The 14,116-nt window shown below is 35.2% G+C and overlaps 1 protein-coding gene across 2 annotated transcripts; it reads right to left on the bottom strand.

Moving 5' to 3' along the window:
• Nucleotides 1-1,239: 1,239 nt before the first annotated feature.
• LOC107472212 (replication protein A 70 kDa DNA-binding subunit E) lies at nt 1,240-6,988 on the bottom strand. Of its 2 annotated transcripts, none has more exons than XM_052262328.1 (14): nt 6,765-6,988; nt 6,442-6,571; nt 5,209-5,292; nt 4,983-5,127; nt 4,622-4,889; nt 3,964-4,060; nt 3,737-3,864; nt 3,557-3,641; nt 3,321-3,453; nt 3,042-3,199; nt 2,158-2,281; nt 1,871-2,053; nt 1,703-1,768; nt 1,240-1,589 (listed from the first exon to the last, which is right to left on the bottom strand). In XM_052262328.1, the coding sequence occupies exons 3-14, from the start codon at nt 5,217-5,219 to the stop codon at nt 1,440-1,442; spliced, it is 1,548 nt and encodes a 515-aa protein (XP_052118288.1). In that variant the 5' UTR covers nt 5,220-5,292; nt 6,442-6,571; nt 6,765-6,988; the 3' UTR covers nt 1,240-1,439. The 2 variants fall into 2 exon arrangements, with proteins under 2 accessions (XP_052118288.1, XP_015947243.1); XM_016091757.3 differs by lacking the exon at nt 5,209-5,292 and adding an exon at nt 5,293-5,381.
• Nucleotides 6,989-14,116: the final 7,128 nt, after the last annotated feature.

Below are 14,116 nucleotides of genomic sequence, written 5' to 3' on the forward strand. Positions count from 1 at the left end.
AAAACATACAACGGTGAGCTGAATAATCAAATAATAATCTACAAATTTCACAAAAACACAAAGCAGCAGCAGTACAACAGACCTAGAACCCCAAAATCAAATAATCATTCAACAATTTCAACAAAACAAAATCCTATAATCATTAAATAATTTGTTGATTTTAGAACAGAGATCCAGAGAATAAAATGAAAATCGAAGAATAGGTGCACACCAAAGCCACTGACCTTCGAGATAATGATGCCGAGACGACGGCGACAAGACGACCGCGAGCAGCAAGAAGAATCCGACGGAGAATGGGCGCCGAGTGATGAAGAAGACATCAAATAGGGGATCTGAATTGGAAAAACACCGACAGTACCAAGAGAAACTCTTCGGACAGCCACGGACGGCGGCAACCGGTCACTCCGTTCGGTGGCGGTGGAGGCTAGCTAGGGTTTTCTCTTCTTGTTATCTTTGAATGAAAGAATGAATAAAGGCAACAAAAGAGAGGAGGGAGACCAACATGCAGTAAGTGTTATTCCCTTTTTGTTTTCTTTTGTTTTATTTATCTATTCTAATTTATAAAAGTAACAAAAGAGAGGAGGGAGACCCGCTAACGTGTTCTTGTTTTCTTTTGTTTTTTTTTATTTATTCTAATTCCCTTTCTGTTTTCTTTATTTATTTTAATTCCCTTTTTATTTTCTTTTGTTTTCTCTATTCATTCTAATTTATAAAGAGTATAATTGTGATTGATCAGATTCTCTATACTTATTGTGATAAACGAAAAAATTGATTAAAAAAAGTTTTTATTTCTGTTCATTGAATAGATTTTGTCTATTTTAAAATAATTGTTGTTTTAATTTTAACTTTTAGATTCATTAAAAAATTAAAATATGCATTTTAAATTAAAATAAAAGCCATACCTATTTTAAAACTGAAGAAGTATATGATAATGATAATAATAATGATGCTGAATGAGCAAATAATTTCAGTAATGCATGATTTATTCCCAAGTTCTCAAAGTAGTAATCATATCCATGTGAGAGAGGGGATTCCAATGCAAGGTTCAAGATATTCCAAGACCAAACATGCTGTGCATAGTTGAATTTCACTCAACTCTCCTTGCAATTGCCAACATATTATCACCACCACCAATATTACACTTATTTCTTCAACGGGCTTTCATTTTTTTATAAATTATTCAAATACTAATAATAATAATAACAGTTTATTAAAAGAAAACACACTCAAAATCTTGGATTAAATAAACAAATATACGAAACAACTCTTGTATCAAGTTATAAGAGATAAATTAATGTCTAACACAAAAACTTTGAAAAATAAACTACTCATATATTGTAGATCCTAATAACTCTCAAACAACCATAGTTCATTCAAATAATAATTTAAATAAATTATTCTCCTATATTTTAAATCGAACTGTGTAGAGGCATGTTGATTTAGTCCTCCACCACAACCCACTTCCCTTTCTTAGATTTGGATGAAACTGACTCCTCTCCAATCTCTTCAATATGTTTCTTAGCTCCGAGAATCTTAGAATTATGTTTCTCATCAACTGCAGGTGATGGAGTTGGCTCACTCTCACAAGCCTGGGATATGCCATCATGTACCAATAAATATAAGAATAATAATATTTTAGTTACTATGGAAAAATTAATAACATCACTGTAACAATTTAAATTGGAAATCATTTGACACAAACCTTAGAAGTGTTGTATGGACCAGTAGACAAACTCAATAGTTCAGAATTTTCATGGGACAAAAGGCCCTACAAAACAATTGATCCAATAAAAAGACATCACCAAAATCTGGTTGCTCTGTTTTTCTAATACAGAAACAAAAGAAAAAGTTATTAGACAGAGGGGATTACAGTGTCAGGATTGTATTTATCAAGGAAGGCAGAGACCAGAGAATTCTCATTAGTCATTCTCAGCACATGAATCACATATGGTTCATAAGAGTTCAGATTCCTCATCTTGAGTTGCACTTTGAAGATGAACTTAATATCCCTAAGCTTATGAATCTCTTCGGGACAGGAATTTTTCTCAACACCCTTCACAGTTAGGGAAAAAAAAACTTCATTCATGCTCTCATAAGTAATAAAAATTAAGGTATAGTCCAGACTATTAACACAAAAAAATGAATATGACATCAAACCTTAGTCACACAAGACTGCCTAAGGTCCTTAGCAGAAACTCCAAGAAACTTTGCAGCTTCTCCATCGAACAAAACAAAAGAGGCAGCATCGGTGTGGTCTATCACCCTTATGTGGATGATGTACCTATTATTCACCAAAAAATATATAGTCCAAGAATAACACACTACATAAATCTTACCAATAATCAGTGTCTATACTATGCTATTACTGAATTGGATGCAAATAATTTTTTAATGGCTTATCAAAGAGTCTCCATCCCACAAGGAAGAATAAAATGTATCAAATGGAATTAAAAAAATCTAAAAGCAAGTGACCCCGTGAACAAATCAAAGCTAAATAAACCAGTAGCCAATAAATTTTTTTATATTTCCCTTGTGAATCAGAATCCAAAAACACAGAAATAGCAAGCCACGAAAGTAACTTTGCAATGTGATTTCAATAATAGTTAATCTAAATCTCCAACCCCACATTCACAGAATTATCACCGACTGGCTATAACAAAAGCAAAAATTATGAGCAGTGCCTTTTAATTAAAAAAAATTACTAATCAAGTAGAATTTTACAACATGTAATCAAGAAAAAAATAAGAATAATGAACAGTGTGAAACTTCACATCAAACTCAAAAACAACACATAAGATTCCATATTCGATCTGGAAACTCAGAAAGGGGAATTATCCAAGAGTCTCCATCCCACAAGCGAGAATAGTTTAAAATAATCCTTATTATATATAATTCATAAAAAATGTTATAAAAATACCTATTTGAATAATAATAATTTAATAGTGTCTGAGCAAATAATACAAATGCATAGATTACACCATTATCTTCGAGGACAAAGAGTATATAATGTGTGAATGTTGAAGAAGTATCGTGAGTCATACCTTGGCTCATAGAACCCGTAGTCTCTAATGCAATTGGGACAGAAATATTTTTTATCAAGTTCCCTCAAGCCACGACGACACTTCTTACATCCTTTGTACCACCAACCAAATTCAGTCTCAACTTCTTTAATCGTCCCGGCTGTAACAAATACAGCATCCTAAAATCGATGGATAGGAGGGTACAACACAACAATTGAGATTATGATCCAACAAACATTGGAACTAATACAATAAAAAAATACAATAAAAAAAGGAAGACTAATAAAGAAAGAATTTTACCTGATTATGCTCCTTTATATCTGCAATTGTTTTGTAGACTGACAGACGCAAAAAATCCTCCTCATCTGAAACAGGTTGACCACAGACCAGCGGCATTATGCCTTGTCCATCAACAGGATCCAATTTGTTCACCCTTGCATTTTTAAATGAGAAATTATGAAATTTGTCAATAGTTTAATAATCAAAAGCATTGTATAAATAATCTGCTGACCACAATACTGATCTATATACTGTACCTCGCAAAGAAATCCCTGGCAGCTGGAAACTCAACATTGATAAACAGTTTCGAATTGTAGTTTGTGTTAGATACACCCATGACCCCTACAAAAGACATAACAAAACAAAGAAAATACCATAAGCATATGATGACAGAAAACATGCATTCAAATACCAGTAAAATAAACAAATAAACAAACCACTATAAAATTTCATCTTGCCCATTTGGAGAATAACCACATAGGTAAGAGACGGGTGTTCCTCTAGATATTTGAGCAATTCAAAAGCAAAAGACTGCCACAACGTTACTCTTAATTTCTGTCCACCCCTATAAAAAATAGCAATTCTTGTAGATTAAAGAGAGACACAAAATTCCAAAATAAGATTTTAAAACAAAAGTCACTATCAAAAAGATATTAAGCATTACTCAAGATCATCAAGTTCTATGGTGATATAACTTGACGGCTTCCCGTCCCGTGTGAATTCGACCAAGTTACCCTTAGAAGCAAGCTGACCTATCACATCTACAAAATAAAGGCACCAATCTATTGATTAACAAAACTCTGTATGCCCAAATTTTTCTCTTTGGAATCAACGCATTTTATTCATGTTGAAATCAGACCCCTTAAATTCTCTTAAAAATAAAAATATAAAAAACTATTAATAAATAGTTAGGGCCTAGAAATCAAAGTTCCTGAAGAAACAAAATTATAGGACATTATAAAGATAATACACAAGATTATATAAATATTTTTATTAAACAAAATTCAAATGAAACAATATTTAACTGAGTTAGAAATTATATTATTTCTTAATATAAAATTACAGCAAGGGAATATTTGTTACAGGAAGGGAATAATAAAAAAATTCTTCCTTAATATAATATCTCAATGAAACAAATTTTAGATTAATATTATATGAATCTACAATAGTTGAGACTTGAGAGGAATAGCAACAACCATCAATTGAATCCATATCTGTCCACTATATGCTCATAATAAAAAAAGACAGCAAAGGATACAAAAATTAGACTTTAAAGAATTAAACAACACATGCATCATAGATTAATCTAACAAAGTACTTACCAACTAAATAACCATCTTCTTTAGACTCTGATTGTATTGTTTTGAACGGAACAAAATTAAATCCGTTCAATGGAACTGAAGAATCTTGTACCGGACGCACAATCGTGTCCCTCTTGAAATGGATCCTAAATTCGTGTCTAGTAGGCTTGAACTTGATGGTATTCAAAGCAACTCCAAAATTAGTGACCACGTACACGTTGCCCTCAGCGAGTAAGCCCTCGAAAATAGGAACAAATATGTCTTTTACAGTGCATTGAATTGTATCTCCCTGAATGCATTAATTTTATAGAGTCATAGATAAATAAGGTTTATTGCTCAGTCATTACCAAAATAAATCTAAAATGAAAAGCGAAAATTTTACCTCTTCATCAAGGACAACCATCTCAATAGGTGCCTTCATCCCAGATTTTGCAAAGTAAAAAATGGTCCAAAGTTTAATGACACGTACTTTGAGCTTCCACACCTTATGCGCTGGACCAGCATTGATACACTTGATGAGATCATACCTAAAAATCAAAGACCTCATATTTAGTGAAAGATAAAAAAAAAACTTATTGTGAAACAATCCACATGGCACATGAACTCACCTAGCTGCCATTGCTACCTGCCACTACAAAATTACTCAAATAAACTGAATTTCAGTGTAGATAAAGAACAAATGTGGTGATCACCTATGCCAAATTTATAGAGAGTCACAGCACTGTTCAGCCCCAATATTGGTAAGGATTGCAAGAATCTTTATATTCCTATCAAAATCCAGCTAAAAAAAAGGGAAAGTGTTTAGACTATTCAGGATTAAAGAATCTGAATCATATCAATAAAATCAATAAATCAATAAATCAATAAATAAAATAAAATTCAAAATTAGGTTAGAAATCAACGGCCAACATTTACTGTGTTCCATTTACATGGCAAACTGGAGTTTAATTCTGAAAAATCAAAATAAGAAGCAATATATGCTGAAGAGGAAATCACCATATTTACATACATTAGTAATGTAAAAATGAATTTTCTACTTAATATACTAAAATTGAATAAGTAATGTGAAAATGAATTTTTTTAAATTATATTAAGTAGAAAATTCTGAAAAAAATATATTAGTAATGTAAAAATGAATTTTTTTTAAAATGAATTTTTTATTTAAAATTAATTTGGCTTATTAACCTAAACAAAATTTTTTTTAATCAAACTTAGATTTATTTTTTTTTATTAATCTTAACTATATGTATTCCTACATATTAATAACAAATTTAAAAATAAAATAATTATATTTATAAATTTTATTTTAATATAAATACTAATATATTTCTTTATTAAAATTTGTTGCCTCTTCAAATATTTTTTTTAAGTTCCGTCTGTACTCCTACGTACTCTCATTTTTTATTAAATTAATTTATATTTGATGTAGAAAATTTGGAATCATAAGCTATTTTAATTTCAAGAGGTACAGACTAAAGGCGTTATGAGAATTAAATTTGGTATTTAGCACTAATTTTTTGTTTCCTGATCTGATATAATTCCCAAAAGGTTTGTTATCAGCACCTTTCCATATATGACCAAAGATTGTGTTGAGAGGATAGTATCATATTTTCTATAATTTAAAATTTGAGGCATTGATTTTTATTGACTCCAAAAAAATATTGCAACATAAGACAAATAAAAAAAATATATAAGATTTAGACAAAACAAAAAAAATTACGTGAAAAGATGTATCAAAAATAGGATCAATTGTATGATAAAATTAATTACATATGGGTCGCATGCAATTTGGGATTAGGGTTTTAAATTACATACATTAATTAAATAGTTTAGAGACTTACCATGATTACAGCCAACGTTCTGAGAACAGGGGAAGGACCCAACCAAGAATTCATTAGGAAGCTGCTGTTAGGACTGGGCATATTTGTGTGCAAGTGTTCCAAGTAATTGGTTTTTTTTGTTCCGTGTAATCTAAAACACAAAACACAAAACACACAAAGCAGCATCAGTACAACATAGCCAGAACTCATAAATCAAATAATCGTTCAAAGATTTCAGCAAAACACAAAACCCTATAATAATCATTCAATAAATTGTTGATTTCAGAACAGCAATTCAGAGAATAAAATGAAAATTGAAGAACAGGCACACCAAAGCCACTGACCTTCGAGATAATGACGCCGAGACAACGGCAACAAGACGACCACGAGCAGCAGGAAGAATCCGACGGAGGATGGGCGTCGAAGGATGAAGAAGACATCAAATAGGGGATCTGACATGGAAAACACCGACAGTACAAAGAAAGACTCCTCGGACAGCCACGGACGGCGGCAACCGGTCACTCCGTTCGGCGGCGGTGGAGGCTAGGTAGGGTTTTTCCTTTTTGTTTTCTTTGAATGAAGAAATGACTGAAAGTAAGAAAAGAGAAGAGGGAGACCAGCAATCAGTAACGCACTAACGCGTTATTCCTCCCCTCCCCCCCGAAACGATACCGCATTAGGCAATATACCGGTCCGGTCCAAACCGGCCGCTGGGCTTTTATTTTTTTTAAGCCAAAGGATTATAAATTAATGTATTATAAATTAATGTTAATTGATATGTAGTAGATAAACAAATTTAATTAGAATAAATAACAATTTATTTATAATATTTATTAATATTTTTATTATACTTATTAATATTTTTATAGTATAACGAATATTTTTTTATTTTAAACTTAATTAATCTTAGTGTGAGGAAGAAGTCCTTTTCTATCATTTAATATAGTGCACCTCATCTACTCTTGCAGAAGTTGAGGTTGATGGCCAAGTTACCCCATCTCAGTGGGAAATCTTTAGTATTTGAGTGTGAAATATTTTGTGACTCTTGTATTGATAACTTGTAAGCAGTGTTTTTAATTTTGGTACTGTATTTTGATATTAAGTGCCTTAGGACACTTGAATTGTTGCTTCTCTGTTTTTTGGTTTGAGAACTGTATTTTGGTATTAAGTTCCTGAGAAAACTTGAAGTGTTGCTTCTTTGTTTTTTGGTACTAGGCATGTGAAGGCAACCACAAAATATTTGTGTATGTTTTAACTAGTCATCAAATGAAATATTCCATTACTAATTACTAAAATTCCAGATCTTGTATTGAATGCTTTTCTGCTTTGCTCATAAACTACTTTTACATTACAAAATAACACAACTCAACCTTTAAAGAAGGTGACAATTTGGGCAACAATAAACAACACTTTCCTTCATTAATTCAAACAGTTTCAAAGATGCTACAAACCTAAACCACTGTAACATCACAGAATACCCTCAAACTCTACCCACACAACACAGAAAACCTCATAACATTCCCTACCAAATCATCTATAACCTAAGTGCATTCCATTCGGGTGCTTTAAGTTGTAATGATTCTGCAGGAATAAGAACAAAAACCCCACCCACCTAGCAATACATAGAGCAGCCACAACACAAAGCTTCGTCTCCAACTCCTTCAATCTTGCCTTTAATTTCGTTATCTTCCTCCTATTTCTTGCAAATTCAACCTCTTGCTGAACACCCCTAAGTTTCGGATCTGCTCATCTGAAGAAATCACACTCATCCTGAACCTAATAGGAGCCATAGAAACATATGAAGAAATCCCAAATTCTCAGACCCACAATAGCAAAATAGGAAGAACACTTTACCTCAAAGTATACACAACCCCAGAATCTTCGTCCAGGGTTATCCTTCGTCGATGAAGTTCGCAAAATCGGCTTCTCACTATGGCCACAGAGCAACTCCTTTGCATCTAAACGAAAACATGAGGCTCTTGAGCTCTGGGAAGCCATGGACGCCACTGTCTCCTGAACCCTAGCCGTCGACCTTCAGCAGCAGCTCTCGTCGTTACTCCTCCCTCCCTTGCACTTCACATTCATTCACTTTCTTGATTTAATCCTTCTATTATTATTTATTTATATTAATTAACATTTTCCATATCCGTTAAAATGGTCGTAGCTAAACCTAACGACCACAGGGGTCGTCTGAGGGACAATTTTAAAACAAACCGGAACCTCAGGGACCTTTTTTTTACGAAAAAAAGGCGAGGGACGAAATAAATTTTTGGCCCCTACGTTAGGGACCAAAATTATACTTATCCCTATTAATTATCATTATACATAACCTCAGATTATTCTTCGTGGCATTTAACAAATACTATATATTGATGATCTAACCAATTATGAAATCGGAAGTCAAACTCTGATTCTTTTGGTTTCTGTAATCAAATTAATAAAGTAAAATAAACGAAACTTAATCCGCTTAGCTTCCTCACCCCTCAAACTAATTAAAAGTTCTCGTCAGATTTTGAAGCAATTAACAATAATGATGATGACTGCACTTGGACCCTACGGAATAGTTGGTGAAGCACTCACAAATGATAACTACAAGAACTCGAGTAATATCTCATGGGACATTTTTTTCTCAAAATTTTATTTACTTATGTTTATATTTAACAGATATCAAAATAGTAAAGAGAAATTAAATTGTATTTGCACTTTTTCATATACTTCTTGTTCATATCTTATCCAAAATATAAGTCAAGTCCAATAAAATTAAAAGGCTCCATCAAGAGTAGTTTCATCCACTTATTCGACCTTTTTTAAGAGATTGGGACAGACTGAAACAAGTAGCTCATACTTAACTAAGTGAGCAATTGCCTCCTTGAATCTCTCTTCTATTTTTAGAAGAGAGATCCCAACAACCCTAAGATAAAGAGACGGTTATCCACCATCAAAAGTGGAACTACTTCAGCGGTAGTTATTGACTCATCACCTATAAATACACTGACACCCTTAGGTATACTTAAGTTCCAATATACTTAAACTTGCTTAACCCTTTGCTGACTTAGGCATTGGAGCATCTTGCAGATACCACCCCCTATCCTCTCACACGTACAACACGGACGGCGGCTCCCTGACGCATGACAAGTCAAAGACCACCTTCCTTGAATGCTTGGGCCTCACAAGCAAGCCCAATCATCATCCAGTTTCAGGTAATTCCCGGAACATTGGCGCAATTGCCGGAGACCTGGGAATTAACGCTCAACGGCGGACGACCATTATAAAGACAGACGCACCGCGTCTGAATCAGATCGAGAATACCAAGATATGGTCAACAACGACCAGGCTATAATAGTACCTCCCCCTAGGACGGAGGGACCTCATGGTGAAGGCCCTCCAGGTGTCTAAAATCAAAGGAGAATTCCCTTTGAAGTTCACCAACCAGAAAGAGAGGGACAAAAGTCGGATATACTTGGCCGATGCCTCGGATACTTCACGCTGCAAGGCTATCCCGACGACCTTGACAAAAGCGGCCATGAAGTTGTTTAATAACCTGCCGCCTAGGTTGGTTACCAGTTTCGACGACCTCTCGCATAAGTGTCTCACGTAATTTTCAATTCAAAAAGACAATGTCAAGCATGCACCGAGTTTACTCAGAGTAAAATAGGAGGTTGGAGAACCCCCTGAGAGACTATATGGAGTGATTCAACAAAGCAAGCTTGGAAATTCAAGACCTGCCTACTGAGACAGTGATAATGGGACTTGTCAATGGCCTCCGACAAGGACCTTTCTCCCAGTCTATATCAAAAAGGCATCCAACTTGCCTAAGCGATGTACAAGAACCTGAAAAGTACATCAATATGGAAGAAAATGCCAGGTTACGAGAGCCGAGTTGGTGACTAGGGCACCCTCAACATCCAAAGGAAAAAGAAAGGGAGCCCAAGAGAAAAGAAGAAGTCGGACCCAAAAGGCACAGAAGATACCACACTTATACCCCTGTGACGACAAGTCATCTTAGGCTAGCTTCACAAGCCTATTTCATTAGTTTTCACTTGGTTTTCATTCATTTTTAGGTAATAAGTAAGTGTTTGAGTGAGAATTTCATGCTTGTCTTGATTCAATTAAACATTGGTAATTTTATGCATTTTCATTAGATTTCTTGCAAGATTTAGTTGATAATATGAATGATGCAAGATTGGATGATTATGCCAAGGTTTTGATGTATTTGTTTGGTTGATGATAGGTGAAAAGATGAAGGAGAAGGAGCAATAAAAGCACTAAAAGAAGAATCACAACCACAAGGTGGCAAAAGAGTTGGAAACAAACTCAAGGAGGAGCAAAGAGGATTTGCAAGTCTGACCTCTTCACACTCCAACAAAAATAACTTGAGCTACAAAACTCCAAATGAGGTGACTTTAGTGGCATTGGAAAGTAGAAATCTAGAGATTTCTAAGCATATATGGCACTGCATGGTGGACACTAAATCCGAGGGAGAAACCTTACCCCGAAAGTGCAAAGATGAACATAGTATCAACTTGCAGTAAGGCCAGCTGACCTCTTCACCTTCCAAGGAGGATAACTTGAGCTGTAGGGCTTGGAATGATGCGCTCTCAAATGCATTGGAAAGTAGACACCCAGAGCTTTCTAAAAGCTGGCACTAACTGTGACCTCAAACAGCTAGCGTTCACTAAAGTGAACGTAGCGCTCATTAAAGTGAGCGTTTTCGGCCTCCAAAACAGCGCGATCATGCCTTATTCAAAGGACCATAACTTGAGCTACAAATGTCCAATTGATGCGCTTCTAGTTGTGTTGGAAAGCTGACATTCAGAGCTTTCCAATGATATATAAAAATTTATATTTGGCATAAAATTGAAGTACAAGTGATAGGCATCTTTAAGGCCCAAAAACCACGCTCAATAGTCAAGCAAAGGGCAACGTTAAAAAAAGTGAGTGCCACGCTCACTCTTCTACCTTTTTCGTGGGTTTCACAAATGGGAGGCAAGGAAAGCAAGGCACATCAAAGGCTGGTGCTCAATTAAGTGATCGCTACGCTGACAAGAGTGAGCATTCTCGTGCTTTAGAAGAAAGGAAAGCAAGGCCAAAGCAAGGAGCGCTCAAAGAAGTGAGCACTACGCTCACAAGAGTGAGCATTCTCGTGACCCTCACCAAGGAAATAAAGGAAGTGCAGCACTAACAAGAGGGAACACCAAGGCTCGAACGGGGAGCACCCAAGGGAGCGCTAGACATAGCGCTCAATTAAAGAAGCATAGCGCTCACTAAAAGGAGCGCCAAGGGATCGAAGAGGGGGCACAAGGAGTAGCGCTCACAATTTGAGCACAGCACTCACTTATTGAGCGCTAGGAGCATGCTTGGCCAAAGGAAAAATGAGTGCTACACTCACAAAACCAAATAGAGTGCTCCACTGGAGCATGCCTCCAACCCATGCTACTTGAACCAAAGCTACCCGGATCCTCTTTCCTTCAAAATTCAAATTGGAAAAGCCCACTCCAAGTTTTGAAGACCAAAATAGAAAGTGTATAAATAGGAGCTAATTTGATTTGTAAAGGACCTTTAGCTCATTTTTAGTTTTTCACTTAAAATTTTCATTTGTTTTGAATTTGGGAATTGGGATTGGATCTAGTTTGCTTTCTGTTTTCATTTTCTTGCTTCTGAAACTTCTACTTTCTGTATTGGGTTTTTGAATTGAGATTGAAGAACTCCATTTCATTTCTTGATCTAAAATTCATTTTTGCTTTTCTTCTACATAGTTTTGAGAATTGAGGAATTAGATCTGAATTTCCTTTGCTGCTTTCATTTTCATTTCTTCTGCAATTTCTTTTTTGTTTGATCAAAGGAGTGAATAAGATCTAGATCTGCTTTCTAATCTCATTGCTTTTCCTCGATCTTCAATTTCTCTTTTAGAATTTCACAATTGAGTTAAGTTTTCTTGCTGTTTGTTTCTTCATGCAATTTTCTATTTCTGTTTTGCTACTAAGCTGAAACTATTCATCTCATAGCTCTCTGATTTACTTCAATCTACATTTTTCTTGTTAAATTATGAATCCCAGCACCCAAACCCCTTTAATTCTTCAAGCAATTTACATTTCCAGCAATTTAGATTCAGCAATTTATATTTCTTGCACTTTAAGTTTTAGTTATTTACGTTTCTTGCAATTTAAGTTTCAGCTCTTTTATTTTCTTGCACTTTAAGTTTCTGACTTCTTCTGCACTTTAGTTTTTAGCCAATTTATATTCTGCACTTTAGTTTACTTGCAATCTCACTTCTGTTAATCGAAATCCCTCAAATTATCAACTATTCGCTTAACTGAATTCATCACTTAACTAAAATTGCTCAATCTATCAATCTCTGTGGGATCGACCTCACTCTTGTGAGTTATTACTACTTGATGCTACCCGGTACACTTGCCAGTGAGTTTGTGTGGAAATCTGTTTTCCCTCATCAAGTTTTTGGCGCCGTTGCCGGGGATTGATTTAGATTAACAATGATTAAGTAGAGTGATAATCTAGATTAAGCATTTTCTTTTTATTTTTACTAAGCACATTAACTGTTTGACTTGTGTAACCTAACCCTCTAACCACATTCTAGAATTAGAATGTCCAGGTTTCATTTGGTTTGTTTGTGATATTTGCAAGTCATGGAGGCTAAGGTGCGTGAAGAGGGAGTGAGCAAAAATGCTCAACCTGTAAGAAGGGTGTTGGCCTCTTACACTATCCCCAATCCCAGACATTATGGGAGCAGCATTCTCACCCCAAATGTTCATGCAAATGATTTTGAGTTGAAGCCTCAACTAATCACTTTGGTGCAGAATAATTGTGCTTATGGAGGTGGCCCTCTTAATGAGGTACATCCTGACATCTACAAGTTACTTCTATTCCCATTTTTTTGAGGGACAATGCTGCTCAATGGCTGGAAACCTTTCCCAAGGAGAGCATCAACAATTGGGACGATTTGGTGAGCAAATTCCTAGCCAAGTTCTACCCACCTCAAAGGATCATCAAGCTGAAAATAGAGGTGCAAACCTTCATACAAAAGGAGGCATGGGAATGATATAAGGCCTTGATAAGAAAATGTCCACCTGAGATGATCAGTGAGTAGGTGAAACTTCAAAATTTTTATGAAGGATTGACCCTGAAATCAAGAAAAGCATTAGATTACTGGTGGACGAAATTGTGATTCATTCTCTTTGTATTTGCATGAGATTTATTTAATGGCTCTTTGCTATGTGTGGACACAACTCCGTTCAACTTAACCAGCAAGTGTACTGGGTCGTCCAAGTAATACCTTACGTGAGTAAGGGTCGATCCCACAGAGATTGTTGGTATGAAGCAAGCTATAGTTACCTTGTAAATCTCAGTTAGGCAGATTAAATGGTTTATGATAAGTTCGAAAATAAATAATAAACAGAAAATAAAATAGGATCGAAATACTTATGTAAATCAATAGTGGGAATTTCAGATAGGCGTTTGGATATGCTATGCTCCTCTTGAATCTCTACTTTCTTATTACATTCATCCAATCCTTCTTACTCCTTTCCATGGCAAGCTGTATGTAGGGCATCACCATCATCAATGGCTACTTTTAATCCTCTCGGGAAAATGGTCCTATGCGCTGTCACTGCACGGCTAATCGTCTGGAGGCATCACCCTTGTTGATAGCTACATCCCATCCTCTCAGTGAAAATGGTCC

This window comes from Arachis duranensis, chromosome 5 (genome assembly GCF_000817695.3).
Source record: "Arachis duranensis cultivar V14167 chromosome 5, aradu.V14167.gnm2.J7QH, whole genome shotgun sequence".
NCBI lineage: Eukaryota > Viridiplantae > Streptophyta > Magnoliopsida > Fabales > Fabaceae > Arachis > Arachis duranensis.